The 14,277-nt window shown below is 37.3% G+C and overlaps 1 protein-coding gene across 1 annotated transcript in view; it reads left to right on the forward strand.

Moving 5' to 3' along the window:
• Window positions 1-14,277, forward strand: part of LOC306880180 (myosin-binding protein C, cardiac-type-like) — a 34,493-nt gene that overhangs the window by 18,249 nt on the left and 1,967 nt on the right. The window contains exons 17-30 of the mRNA XM_079433515.1: window positions 916-1,022; window positions 1,135-1,164; window positions 1,323-1,462; window positions 3,823-3,982; window positions 4,326-4,430; window positions 4,760-4,948; window positions 7,612-7,746; window positions 8,270-8,437; window positions 8,815-8,903; window positions 9,430-9,625; window positions 9,833-9,972; window positions 12,037-12,196; window positions 12,374-12,510; window positions 13,648-13,834. Of these exons, the coding sequence (XP_079289641.1) occupies window positions 916-1,022; window positions 1,135-1,164; window positions 1,323-1,462; window positions 3,823-3,982; window positions 4,326-4,430; window positions 4,760-4,948; window positions 7,612-7,746; window positions 8,270-8,437; window positions 8,815-8,903; window positions 9,430-9,625; window positions 9,833-9,972; window positions 12,037-12,196; window positions 12,374-12,510; window positions 13,648-13,834 (1,943 nt within the window). The remainder of the gene's footprint in view (window positions 1-915; window positions 1,023-1,134; window positions 1,165-1,322; window positions 1,463-3,822; window positions 3,983-4,325; window positions 4,431-4,759; window positions 4,949-7,611; window positions 7,747-8,269; window positions 8,438-8,814; window positions 8,904-9,429; window positions 9,626-9,832; window positions 9,973-12,036; window positions 12,197-12,373; window positions 12,511-13,647; window positions 13,835-14,277) is intronic.

Genomic DNA, 14,277 nt, shown 5'->3' on the forward strand with positions numbered 1-14,277 from the left:
ATGACTGCAGTGTTAATAATTTTAATTATAGGCCTATAATTCATTGTATAAATTAATAGACCTGTTTTAAAAAATATTTAAAAAAACATTTTCAATGAGGAGTAAGCTAATTTTATTATCCTCACAGTGCATCATGCGGTGATGAGCTATGAAATTATTTTTTAATTAATTTAAATTAAATTTGCGGGGCAATAATTTCAAGTAATTTAATAATAAAAAATTATCTTATAATAATAATAGGCCTAATATTAAGAAGAATGTAACGGCTATCATCGACACATGATACCATGCAAATCAGCACGGGGAGGTTATGACCCGCAATGTGTGCCCGTGTGGAAATAGTTTTATGAATTTATTGAATTGAAAAAAAGAACAAATCCAACTTTCTCTCTTTTCTATATTCGTTCATAAATTATATTACTTTGTAAGTGTCATATTTGGCTGTTGGCATTAGTATATTACTAATAACAGTGGCATATGAGAAGTTTAATTCCACAGAAAAAAGTAAAGTATGACTTTTTCGAAGCTGCTGTATAAAAAAACTGATAGCTAAAGTTTAGGCGTTCATTACTTTCTCTCAATGTAATTACTGTTTTTAGCACCCCCTCTGAACTGTTAAGCCCCCCCCCCTTAGCACCCCCAACAAAAAAAATCCTGGAGCCGCCACTGGTCTGAATCGTGAACTCTTTTGATTCATTATTTGAAAAGAACCTATTCAAAGAATCATTCACTGGTTCTAAATCAAAACAGATGAACAAAACTGAAATGATAAAACACACACTTTTCATGGTCAGAAAAGTAGCGTTTGTAAATTAAAAGATACAGGATTTTGAAAATATGGCTGTTACAACATCACTTCGCTATTTGTTACAGCTGTTGTTTATATTGTGAAGTTACTTTTTCATTTATATTTAGGATTCATAAGCTGACCATTGATGACATAAAGCCAGAGGATGAGGGTGACTACACATTTGTTCCTGAGGGCTATGCCTTCAATCTCTCTGCCAAGCTCAACTTTTTAGGTACATCCTTTTTTTAATTATTACTGAAGAATGTGAGTTTAACATGCTCTTTAAAAAATAAATGAATAAAAATCTGTGCCATGTTTTTGAAATTATTGTTTTATCTTTACAGAGGTCAAGATCGACTTTGTTCCTCGCCAAGGTAAAGATAAAAACAGCATTAATATAATCTGTAATCATGATGTGTTACTGGTTGTAACTACATTAAACCATAAATATTGAAATGAAAGAAAGTAACCCTATTTTGTAACACTTAACTTTTAGAAATGTGTCAACATTTTTATTTTTATTTTTTTTAAGATCCTCCCAAGATTCATCTGGACTGCATGGGCCGCACCGCTGAGTCCACAGTCTTGGTTGTGGCTGGAAACAAACTGCGACTAGATGTACCAATTACTGGAGATCCTGCCCCCACTGTGGTTTGGACAAAAGGAGAAAAGGTAGGAGCGATTCATTACATTTTGTCTGGTATCGATTTCTAACAATCCCTGTCTGAGCGAATAGGTCCGAGCTGTGTTTCCCAAAAGCATTGTAAGCCTAAGTAGATTGTAGAAACCATTGGCGGTAATGATCTGTAAGATCTGCTTGAGAAATGCAGCCCTGTCAAAAATGACAGAATCCTCAAACCTACACTAAACCTTTCCTTTAGAATGTTATTTAGTTAGAAAATCATTTTTTGAGGACAAATTATGCTTTTGAATTCACCTGCAGTTTGTGGTATGCTTTATATGTTTACTGTAAGTCTTTACGATTTGCCATGTTGTCCTGCAAATGTAACAGGAGACCCATCATCTGGGCTTCAGAAGCCTTGACAGGTAGGTACTGTAACATCTCCCAGCCATAACCAGAAAGTCTTGTCGAGGCTCACTGGGACTGGGAGTTTTGTGCTGAGATGGAAGGTTGATAGTTCAGTTTCTCACACTTAATCTCTGACCTGGTTGCCATGGCTTCACAGCTTCTGCTCTGCTCATGTAGGGTAGCTTTAAGGAGGGAGAGTCGCGACCTGAACCAAGGCATACATGGACAGTGAAGAACGGTGAAGTGAGTTTGGGCCTTAAAAATCCCCAACTGCTTGTACACAGCACATAATCATGTGTCTTTTATGCTTCTTGCTTTAGCTGTGATGTTATTGACCTACGTTGCATGATGTTGCAGTCTTGATCAATTTATCCAGGGGCACACTCCATATATATATGTGTATATACATATATAAATATATATATATACATATATATATGGTCAGAATTGTTGGGACCCTTGGTAAATATGATCAAAGAAGGCTGTGGAAGTAAATCTGTATTGTTAATCCTTTTGATCTGTTATTTAAAAAATTCACAAATCTAAAATCTAACCTTTCATTTGAGAATAAATTTTTTTTTAAATGGTGGGGAAATATCATTATGAAATAAATGTTTTTCTCTAATACACACAATTAACGGTACACTTTTATTCAATACTTTTTGAAACCTCCATTTGCCAAAATAGTATAGGAGTTTTCTCCTATAATGCCTGAAGAGGTTAGAGAACACCTGACAAGAGATCAGAGACCATTCCTTCATCCAGAATCACGCCTCCATGACGGTGCTTCTGCTCTTCAGTTCACCCCACTCATTTTCTAAAGGGTGTAAAGGTGCTGCTAAAAAGCTATTTTTTATTTACATCTGACCATAGAAGCCAGTCCCATTTGAAGTTCCAGTCGTGTCTGACAACTGAATATGCTCAAGATAACATTTTATGTTGATAGGAAATTCTTAATTATTGCCCTGATGGTGGAAATGGGAATTTTCACTGCTCTAGCTCTTTTCTTAAAGCCACTTCACTAATATGTGAAGCTCAATTATCTTTTGCTGCACATCAGAAATATATTCTTTGTTTTTTCTCATTGTGATGGATGATTAATTTGGAATTTGGCCTTTGTTTTCCCTATTTATTTTTCAGTGAAACAGGAAGGCATGGCGGGATAATTTCATGTTCATAATCACGCTGGTGTGCTCAAAATTGTGAATATGAATGGGAATATATTTCAGATATATTTTACTCATAAGAATTTCTAGGGGTACCAGTAATTGTGTCCAACAAGTATTTGAGAAAAAATCCCATTTTAAATTCTTATTCTCCAATGAAAGCTTAAATTTTTGTGATTTAAAAAAAAAAAAGATCAAAAGGATTAACAATGCAAATTTATTTTGATCATATTTACTAAGGGTACCGATAATTCTGACCAAGTGTGTGTATATACAGTATATATATATATATACATGTATTCACTCTTTAAGTATTTCTTTTTTAATATAGTTCAGTGATTGAAATTGTTAAAATTTGATAAAGCATCTTTTTTCTTCACTTTAACTGTGGTTTGTCTTTTCCTCGGTAAAAAGGAAACAAGCTGCTATAACATTAACACGAGCATTACTTTGACACAAAAATCATCATACTTTTGAGATCTTGACAGTTATGAAGCAGGTTTTTCACACACACCACACACAACTCTGTAGAATACTGTGTCTACAAGGTGAGTGAATCTTTTATAATCTAAAGTTCGTAAAGTATAAAGTTTGCAAATAAAAGGTAAGCACCATCCATTCATAGGAACTAGGGGGGTATTTAACAGGTAATGTATATTATCTGATATTTCAGATATTTGTGGTATCTATTGGTGTTTTGGGATTTGCAAGTTTTATTAGATCTTCCTCTGTGATCTATTCCTGATTGCCTGTATTCAGAGTTGAGTTTGAAGGCCTGTGATTGATCCAGATTTATGTTTAACATTTTTAACAAGTGGTTTTGATTGGTTGTTCAGGTGCTAACAGACTCAGATGGACGAGTCCATGTGGAGAGTACCAAAGGCCATTGTATCTTTACCATTGAGGGGGCGGAGCGTCAGGATGAGGGCGTGTACTCTGTCATTGTACGCAATCCTGCTGGAGAGGATACAGCTGACATTAATGTCAAAGTTGTTGGTAAGCTTCTTTAAATCACATCACGATGGGTACGTTTCACAGCTGTTCTCTGGGAGGCTGAAGTTAGGCCCTAATTTCATTATAGGCTATGTTGCAGCACTCTTTTGTACACTTCAGAACTGTACACTTCACTTTAGTACTGAACTAAAATATAACAAATCAAAATGCCACAAACTAAACTGTCCACATCTTTTTCTGTCTGTTTATCATGACTCTGTGTGTATTGCCTTCAGAAGGTTTGCAGTATTCAAATGTATAGAATAGAGCTTCCATTTGAGAGCAAAATGCCTTTGATGTTTGCTGTACAGAAGAAATGGCATGACTGAGCTTTGATGTTTTACAGATGTGCCAGACCCACCTGAAGCTCCCAGAATCCTTAGTGTCGGTGAAGATTCATGTCTTGTCCAATGGGATCCCCCACTCTTTGATGGTGGCCAGCCAATTATAGGTGACTTAATAATAATAGTACACAGCATTACAACAGAGCTATGTATAGCGTTACTACAAGTAGTTCATATTCTATTAAGTAAATCTTGTTGACATCACATGTTCCAAAGAACTATGAATAAATTTTACGTAACACAAACTTCTTCTAACTTGAAGTAAAGTAAAGGAGCCTATATTATATTATATTATATTATATTATAAGGAGCCACATAGTATGAAAAAAAAACACCTAATGAAAAATGACCTACTAATATATCTGAAAATTCTCTTTTTAATGTGCACTATAGAGGAAATGCATGATGATAATAATGTGCTCTTAATGTATTTCAGGTTACGTCCTTGAAAGGAAGAAGAAAAAGAGCTATAGATGGATGAGACTCAATTTTGATCCTTATAAAGAGACCACATATGAAGCCAAGAGAATGATTGAGGGTGTGTCCTACGAAATGCGTGTTTACGCAGTAAACGCCATTGGCATGTCACGCCCCAGTGCTGCCTCCCAGCCATTTGTGCCAGTTGGTGAGTTCCACTGCTTTGATTTATAACTTTGCTTACGTATTAGGAACTTGTTTGTTTCCCCTGCTTTTCTTTAAGCCTCTGTTACAGATATTTAATTTTATTATGTTGTGGTTAATCAGGAGGATAGCATATGCTTGCTGAATACCAGTTTTATGGATTCCATCCACTGCTTTCATTGTGATATCTTGTGATTTTAATATTGCAATTTTTTGGAAAGATCCAAGATCTGCTTGTCAAGTAAAGGGATAGTTTAACAAAACAAAACAAAACAAAAATCATTCTTTAGTCACCCCTCATGTTGTTCTTCTGTGGTTTCAGTTCCCATTGCTTTCCATTTTATTTTTTGTCCATACAGTGTGAATCCATGGGAACTGAAGCGGTTTAGCTACCAACATTCTACAAAATATCTTCTTGAAACGTCATGAAAGTCATGAATAATGGCTGAATTTTCACTTTTGGATGAACTATCTCTTGCTGTTCCTCTCCAGACACATAGAGCTATTTAGCCACATCTCACGCATATAATTGGTACAATTAACAGGTTGTGTTCTTTTAAAGTGGTCTGAAAAGGTCCTTTTCAGTTTAAACAATATTGCATGTTAATGATGCATTAATTTTTTGCTCATCTTTTACATAATCTTCTAATGAGCTGCGTTAAAAGCATTGCTATCTGTGTAGTCTGTTGTCTGTTACAAGACAGCTGATTAGGAAACTATCCATGGCATCCTTCTCTATAAATAATGACATGTTAGCACTTTGCACAGCTGTATCTACTGCATTGACAAAAGAGAAGAGGGGGCAGGACAGTGCACTTCCTTTGTTACTTGCCTGTCACTGTCACTGTGCCTAGAGAAGACCACAGCAGGTGTTACTGAATGGACAGACACTTTTCAGGAGGCTCTACTTGTAAAACACACCAGACTGAATTGATCCAGAGACAAAATGACCAAACCAATGCTCCCCAAGACTGCTGAGAAGAAGTCAGCTGAAGCACCACCGGCCGAGCAAGTGCCCGATGTCCCAGCAGAAACCAAAGAACCTGAGCCAGAAGCACCACCTCCACAAGAACCTGCACAAGAGGCCAGTGCTGAAACTCCTGCACCTCCATCTGAGGAGGCAACTCCTGCTCCTCCTGAAGATGGAGCTTCTCCAGCAGAAGCAGCACCACTGGGAGAGGAAGGGGCACCATCTGCAGAAGCACCTCCAGAGGAAACTGCCCCCCCACCAGAGCCGGAACCAGAGTCTAAACCTGTTAGCAGTATGGCGTCTATTTCTAACTATCTTTTGTGGAGATTATTAATCTCCAGGGATTATACCACTCTCCGTGACATCTTTATATATCTTTTTACGGCTGTCTTGATGCATCATTGTCACTAACTTATTTCAAGAATACAGCATAGAGTAGCATTAAAACCTAAACCAGTTGTATAATGCCTGTCCACATGGGTATTGTAACTGTATTAAGCTTGAGAAATGATATGCTGTTGAGATAGTATTCTCAATTGAACCAAGTAAAACAGTATTACTTACGTCATGACATAACAAGCGGATATTACTGTCATTGTGTGAATGGTTGCATCTGAAGATATGGTTACATTACTGAAATGTTGCGGGCAAAAAATGTTAATTGTCAGTAGTGAAGCGATGTATAAAGCACATTTCAAAAAGAAGTCACTTGTGGTGTTCTGCTGGTTGGATCAAGTTGCATCTTGAACCCGGTGCAAAATCTGCACGGGCAAATCTTTCACTCTAGATCCCAATTGTAAATTCCTGTTGAAATGACTAAGCTTAGATTTTACCATGAAAGGATGGTAAATATGAATGCACCTTAAGGCCTGAATAAGCATACCAAAGCAAAGCTTGATCCTTTTACTCTGTTTATTTCTATTGGCCTCATATTTAGAGTAGTTGTTTGCAAGTGGTTTAGAGTGGTTGTCAAGTACAATACATAGCTTGACCTTAGCATGTCATTGGAGCTTAAATATGGCACAAACATTTTAGACTTGAGCTTGCTTACAAATCACAGCAGACAGCATGTTTATCTTCAGGAGGCCCTTATCACCACAACCCAAAGTTAAACTCAGACTCATTCAAGCAATGTTGGTAATTCTTGTCAGTAATGAACGGCTTTCTGTGAAGGTAGTCTCAAAGGTAAGTGGAGATGAACGTCACACAATTGAGGTTGCTTCCATAGTTTCCATGGCTGCTTAGTTTAATGACAACGCAGTGCTCTTCTCACATTGTTTAGTGGAACTTTATTGGAGACCACAATGACAAGGCCTACTTAATCCAGCTATGTATTACAAGTCTCCAGTACCATCTCTGTCTTTGATGGCTTAGTAACAGTATATAAGTGTAATACAGCAAATGTTGCACTCAAAATACATCATGCACACAAGGGTTTTCCTTGCCGTCAGTTGACAAAGCTAATTTTTAGTACATCATCATTTCAGAGCTAGGTGCAAAAATTGTAACCAGTTTATTAATTTATTGGCTAAAGTGATAATGGAAAGACAAATAAGGGTGTCAGATGGTACATGATTTATTTACTCCAGCTGCCAGTACAAAGGAAATGGTACTTGGCCAAACCTTTATACAAGAACATAGTTTCTTTTGACTGAAACACATACACATACATATTTGTATCGACTTCCTGTCCACAGCTCCTACCAGCGAGCCCACTGGCCTGTGTGTGGATGACATCAGCGATACCACCATCTCTCTGAAATGGAGGGCTCCAGAGAGGATAGGCTCAGCTGAACTTGAAGGCTATGGTGTTGAGTACTGCAAGGAAGGCTGTAAGTATGGGATGGTTTAAAGATTTATATGCGTGACAGAATTTCTTTAAATGTGTTTATAATGAGAATACACTTGTTTTAAAAAAGTTTGGTGTCAGTAATATTTTAAAATATGTTTTGGTACTTATATTTAATAAGGCTGCATTTATCAAAATACTGAAAAATGGTGAAATATGTTATATATTATTACTGTGATGGCAAAGCTGAATTTTCAGAAGCCATTACTCCAGTATTCAGTGTCACATGATCCTTCAGAAATCATTCTGTATGTTGATTTGGTGCTCAAGAAACATTTTTCATAATTCTTTGATTTTTTAAATCAATTTAAAGCATCCTTGTTGAATAAAGGTATAAGTTTCCTTAATAATAAAGGTATAAGTTTCAAAAAGTTGCATTGACCCTGACGGTAGTATAGCTTCAGAAATTCAGGTGTAAAACATATGATTGTTTTAACTGCATCAGAGTACTATTCAGAATAAATTCACACTGCTCTGTTTTTGAAACCTTTATTTCATCTCTGTAGCGGATGAATGGATTCCTGCATTTTCGGGTCTCACAGAAAGGACCTCTGTGATCATCCATGACCTGCCAACTGGAGAGAAGATGCAGTTCCGCGTGAGGGCGTATAACATGGCAGGCCCAAGCCTTCCTGCCACATTGCAACAAGCAGTCACCATCCGTGAAATCATGCGTGAGTTACACAGAGAATGATCTTAAAATGTTATGCTAGCCCTTTTAAGGTCAACACTTAAGAGTGATGGGGTTTTGCACAATGTGGACTGCTAAAGGTTCAAATATGTCAACTTTTTATGTTCTAGATTGTGTTTAGAGACACCATATGTTAATGATTCTTGCTACAGATGAGTCTACCTGATAAAAGAATGAATCTTATGAATGCTAATGTTCAGGCAAATGAGCTTTATTTTTAAGTGAAAATCCATCTATTTCATTGCATTACAGTTCACTGTTGGGAAGGAAATGAGATAGGAAATGAGATGGGGTAAGACAGGCTATTATATTATAAGATGCAGGGCCACCATGTGAATCACTTGCAATCTGTTATTGCAGAGCGACCCAAAATCTGGCTACCCCGTAACCTCCGCCAGACAATCATCAAGAAAGTAGGAGAAACGATTAACCTGGTAATCCCCTTCCAGGTGAGAAGAGTCATCCTTAAGATTGGGTTTGAAACGTGCACATCCCTAGCAAAATTATGCCGCGGAACATGTGACTATTTAGATTTGCATGAAAAGATCCAGCAAAGTTCTGTATTGCTGTATCCAGCAGTATTATTTGTCGCAATATGAAACCATTGGCTGTCCTCCTTTGATGCAGACTTTGACCTCCAACAGTTTCCATCAGCTAGAGCTTCAGTGTTTGGCTAGACTGCAACTTCTCCGCTTGTTTGTTTACAGAACCCAGTTTGTGAAACATAGCTCTTCATCCTCTCACTCTATAAATACTCTGAGCTCTATGGCTGAAATTCAATGAGAGAGGCTGCAAACAGTTGGTAGTCAATGACACAAGTCTGCACGGCATCTGTAACACTCCTGTAGAGAACTATAGTGCCCAACATATCTCTATCTATCGATTGATCTATCTTTTTCTTTGTTTTTTTGTTAGTAATATAGTAAGTGAACAATGAGATGTCTTGACTCATTCTTCACCCACCTAACTTTTAAGGGTAAACCACGACCTCAAGTGACATGGACAAAGAACGACGAGCCTCTGGACCCTAAGCAGATCAGCATACGAAACAGCGACACTGATACCATCCTCTTCATCAGGAGATCTGAGAGAAAGGATTCTGGGACGTATGAAGTTCAAGTGAAAATTGAGAATGTGGAGGACAGGGCCAGTGTGAATATACAGATTGTTGGTGAGTTACTAGGACTAGTTTTACAGCATACACTGTCAGTTTAACCTGTATTGACTAGATTTGACACAACTGTGCAAGAATAAAATCTAGAAATTGCACTCAATATTCACAGTTTAGAGTAACAGAATATGATCTCTTATTTACAGTACAAGTCTGTTTGAATGTATCAGTAAACATCAAAACACATTTTGTTTTTTCTACTGTCAGACCTGCCAGGCCCACCCCAAAATTTAAAGGTGATAGATGTTTGGGGCTTCAACGTTGCCCTGGAGTGGAAACCACCCAAGGATAATGGCAACTGCGACATCACAGGCTACGCCATCCAGAAGGCAGATAAGAAAACCATGGTAAAATTTGTGGAGAATTTAATTTTATTTGATCAATTTCCTGTTTCTTTAATAGAGTCATACTTTCAGAGTACATATGTCAATGGCTGTTAGTAAACTCAAATTTGAGAGAAAGAGAAAGAGTTAGTGGGTTCGTAAGCCTGCCATTGTCTATCTAAAGCAGCTAAGCTTGTGATCACTGTAATTGAGTAATGTACACTATTCATCGGTGGCACAGCAGTGCAGGGAGACTGAGTTTATTGCCTCTCTTGTGACATACAGTTGGCCAGTGGCACTGAATTGTGGGCCAGGGGAACAGCATCCAGAACATCCAGTACCCAAAGCTTCAAAATGACCCTTGCTGCACACCAAACTAGAGCACCTGTGCACCAGTGCCACCCTGCTGTAATTTTATCCCACGGCCTTGCCCTGATTTTAAGTGCTGTCATTATAGTGCTCTCTTTACCCCTTTGTACTCTTGAGCCACTAAGGTTAGCGGCTAAATAAAAAGCACCCGGTTTGGGTTTCACCTCACATTGTTACTAGAGCTAGTCTATTCCTCTCCCTGTGTCCAGAGCAGCAGGCAGGAAGACACCGGATTATCAGGTTTCACAGGACAATCTCAATCAGAAATCGGAGATGCTCTGCTGCTAAATATAAAAGCACTTTAGGCTGCAGGCTTTGGGGCACATTCATGAGCAGGCCATTTACCTGCTGCAAAATCTACTGCTCCCACGAACATACTGTAGTAATGACACTTTGGCTTAATACATGCGCTAAGCAATCCTTTCCGCATTGTCTGTAACAATTGGCAATGATTTTACAGTGGAATTGACAGAAATCTGAGAACCACACTACAGTGTTTTAGATTAGCAAGGATAAGTAGTGAAATCGTTCCCACATACTGTTTGCTGGTGACCAGATGACAAAGTGGTTCATGATGAACCTGGAGTGTTTTATACCCATTTTTATAGTTATACTGGAAAAACTAAGGAAACACATACATATTATAATGAATTTAGTGAGGCAGGTTTATGCCTGTGCAATTTTGCCTTTCAGGGAAATGTATTGTTCTTCATGTTCAGACATTTTCATGCCCATATATTTCCAAATGAACTAACACATGAGATATATTATATTTACAACCAACTCTAAGAAACATGGAACATGTCCAATGCAATCCCCACCCCGCAATAAATAAGATAAATAATGTGTGTGTTACGTCACGTGCACCAGGGAAGGCAGGAAACAGGGAGTTTGGGAAAATAGGCTTTAATGACACAAAAGTTCCAATAAACAAAGTCTTCCACACCAACATAACGTTAACATAACTTTAAGACTCGACAAACATAATCACCAAACTGAATGCTTATAAAGAAAACGGAAACAAAGAAGTGATCGAGATAATGACAAAAACACAGGTGAACAGACTTAGCCTTAATTAACTAATAAGGAACTAATGAGGAAAACCGGAACAAAACCAAATAAGGGAAAACAGGAACAGATAGATGAAACAGAAAAAGACCGAACTGAAGTCTCAACTTCTAACAGCGTGTGAATTAAAAAATATCCACAAAATCATACTTTTTAAAATAAACTACCATTCAGTGTTTGAGGTTAAGATTTTTAAAAATTTTAGTCACTTACGCTTACCAAAACTGCAGTTATTTAATAAAAGAAAACAGTAAAACAGTAATTATGTCAAACATTATTAGAGTTAAAAAAAATGTATCTTTACTATTTTAATATATATTAAAATGTCATTTATTTCTGTGATGGCAACAATGAATTTTCAGCAGCCATTGCTCCAGTTTTCAGTGTCACATTATCCTTCATTTAATTTCATGTTTATACTTTAAATATTGGTCAATATAATGCATCGTGCTGAACAAAAATAATAATGTCTTTCTAAAAAAAGATTACTGAGACAAAATATTTGAACGGTAGTATGTATAAATAAAATATATTATTTTATGGATATTTTAATATTTTTCATATAAAATATATGGTTTTGTCAGTTTCAGAGGAGAACAGTGTGGGACACAATATATGACTAGGTTTGTGTATTTTTTCTCTTTTTTGCAGGAATGGTACACCGTGTACGAGCAGTATCGGCGCACTAACTGTGTGGTCTCAGACCTGATCATGGGGAATGAGTACGTGTTTCATGTGTATGCCATGAATATGGTGGGTCTGAGTCCAGAGCCTTGCCTCTCCAAAGACAGCGCCTACATCCAGAAAACAGGTGACTGTTTGTGTCCAGATACTAGATTTTCATGCCTGCTCACTGGTATGCAGTGTAGATAGCAAGAACACTTCTGTAAGTATTAAGTGGTTAGACTGTCAGTATTTAAAGTCTTTCTAATTTCCACGTGGCTCCCTAGATCTCCTGATATACTGTATGTTTTGCTTTTCTTTATAGGCATTGTGTACAAGCATCCTTCCTACAAAGAGCGTGATTTCTCTGAGGCCCCCAAGTTCACACATCCTCTCGTGAGTCGCTCAGTTATTGCTGGATACAATGCTACACTCAGCTGCTCCTTAAGAGGCATCCCTAAGGTGAGCACATGTGACCTCAATTATCAAAGGTCATGCACTATACTGTAGGTCCAAATATATGAAACACCAAAACATCAGTCATTTATGCTTGTTCGGCAATTCTAGATAATAAAAGTCTAAATTGTAATATAAAAAAGATCACAATTAAACGGACAGTTCACATAAAAATAAAAATGTTGTTCCAAACCCGTAAGACATCCTCATGTCGTTCATACCCATAAGACACAAACACTAATTCAGATATCTTTGATGAAATCCGAGGGCTTTCTGACCCTCCATAGAAAGCAAAGGAACTACCATGTTCAGGGCCCAGAAATGTAGTATGGGCATCATTAAAATAGTCCATGTGACATCAATGGTTCATCTGTAATTTTAAGTAGCTAGGAAATACAGAACACTTTTGTTCTTTGCACACAAAAAGTATTCTCGTAGCTTAATAAAATAAGGTTGAACCACTGATGTCACATGTAACAATGCCCTTACTATGTTTTTGGGCCTTGAACATGAAACTTAATCATGTCCTTACTACCTTTCTGGGCCTTGAATGTGTCAGTTACATTGCTGCCTATGCAGGGTCAGAAAGCTCATGTATTTCATTTAAAATAAATCGTAATTTGTGTTCTGAAGATGAACAAAGGTCTTACGGGTTTGGAACGACATGAGGGTGAGTAATTAATGACAAAATTCTCATTTTTGGATGAACTATACCTTTAAGTAAGCTTCCATACTTTCCACTATGCTGAGGATTGTAGCTTTTGGTCTCGTTCAGACACAAGAGCATCAAAGACGTCACTTATGGGGTCTGCTTCACAGTCAGCATTACAATTCATCCCAAAGGACCTCACTTTGTTCATAGGGATATTGTCATGCTGAAACAGAAAAGGTCCAACCAGCTGGCACTTTTAGGAGTCCAGATTAGTCTATTTTTGAGCATTTTTTGTGCATATTACAACAACAACAAAAAAATTATATCACCCTGCTCATGAAACATTTAATGGCTTAATATATTACAAGCTAGTATTTTAAGACAGATATTAACAGGCTCCGAGGAAAAAAGTAGTATCTATCATATAAATGTTTATGTAAGAAAATTCTCAAGACAGTTTATTTCTAAATCCATCTGAATGTTTTGTGCAGCCTAAAATCACATGGTACAAAAACAAGATGGACATTACAAACGAGGCCAAGTACCGTATGTTCAGCAATCAGGGTGTGCTGACTCTGGAGATCCGTAAGCCGTGTCCGTTTGATGGAGGTGTGTACATGTGTAAGGCGGTCAATGACAGTGGAGAAGACATAGTAGAGTGCAAACTGGAAGTTCGCCGTAAGTACATGCCTCTAACTCAAGAGCTACCTAGAGATTTGCTTAGTAACAGTTGATGAAAGTCTGTGGTCAGTGAGATGTTTGTAATATATATATATATATATATATATATATATATATATATATTAATGGCAAAGCTTAACTTTCAGCAGCTATTACTCCAGTCTGCAGTATCACATGATCCTCCATAAATCATTCTAAGATGTTGATTTGGTGCTCAAGAAATATTTCTTGTTTCTTGTTGTTGAAAACAGTTGTGCTGCTTAAAGGGATGATTAACCCCAAAATGAACATTCTGTCATCATTTACTCACCCTCAAGTTGTTCCAAACCAGCAGTTTCTTTCTTCTGATGAACACAAAAGAAGAGATATTAAAGCATGTTGGTAAGCAAACAGTTGCTGGTCTCCATTTACTTCTATAGCATTTTTTTCTGGACCATGAA

Source organism: Barbus barbus (genome assembly GCF_936440315.1).
Source record: "Barbus barbus genome assembly, chromosome: 2".
NCBI lineage: Eukaryota > Metazoa > Chordata > Actinopteri > Cypriniformes > Cyprinidae > Barbus > Barbus barbus.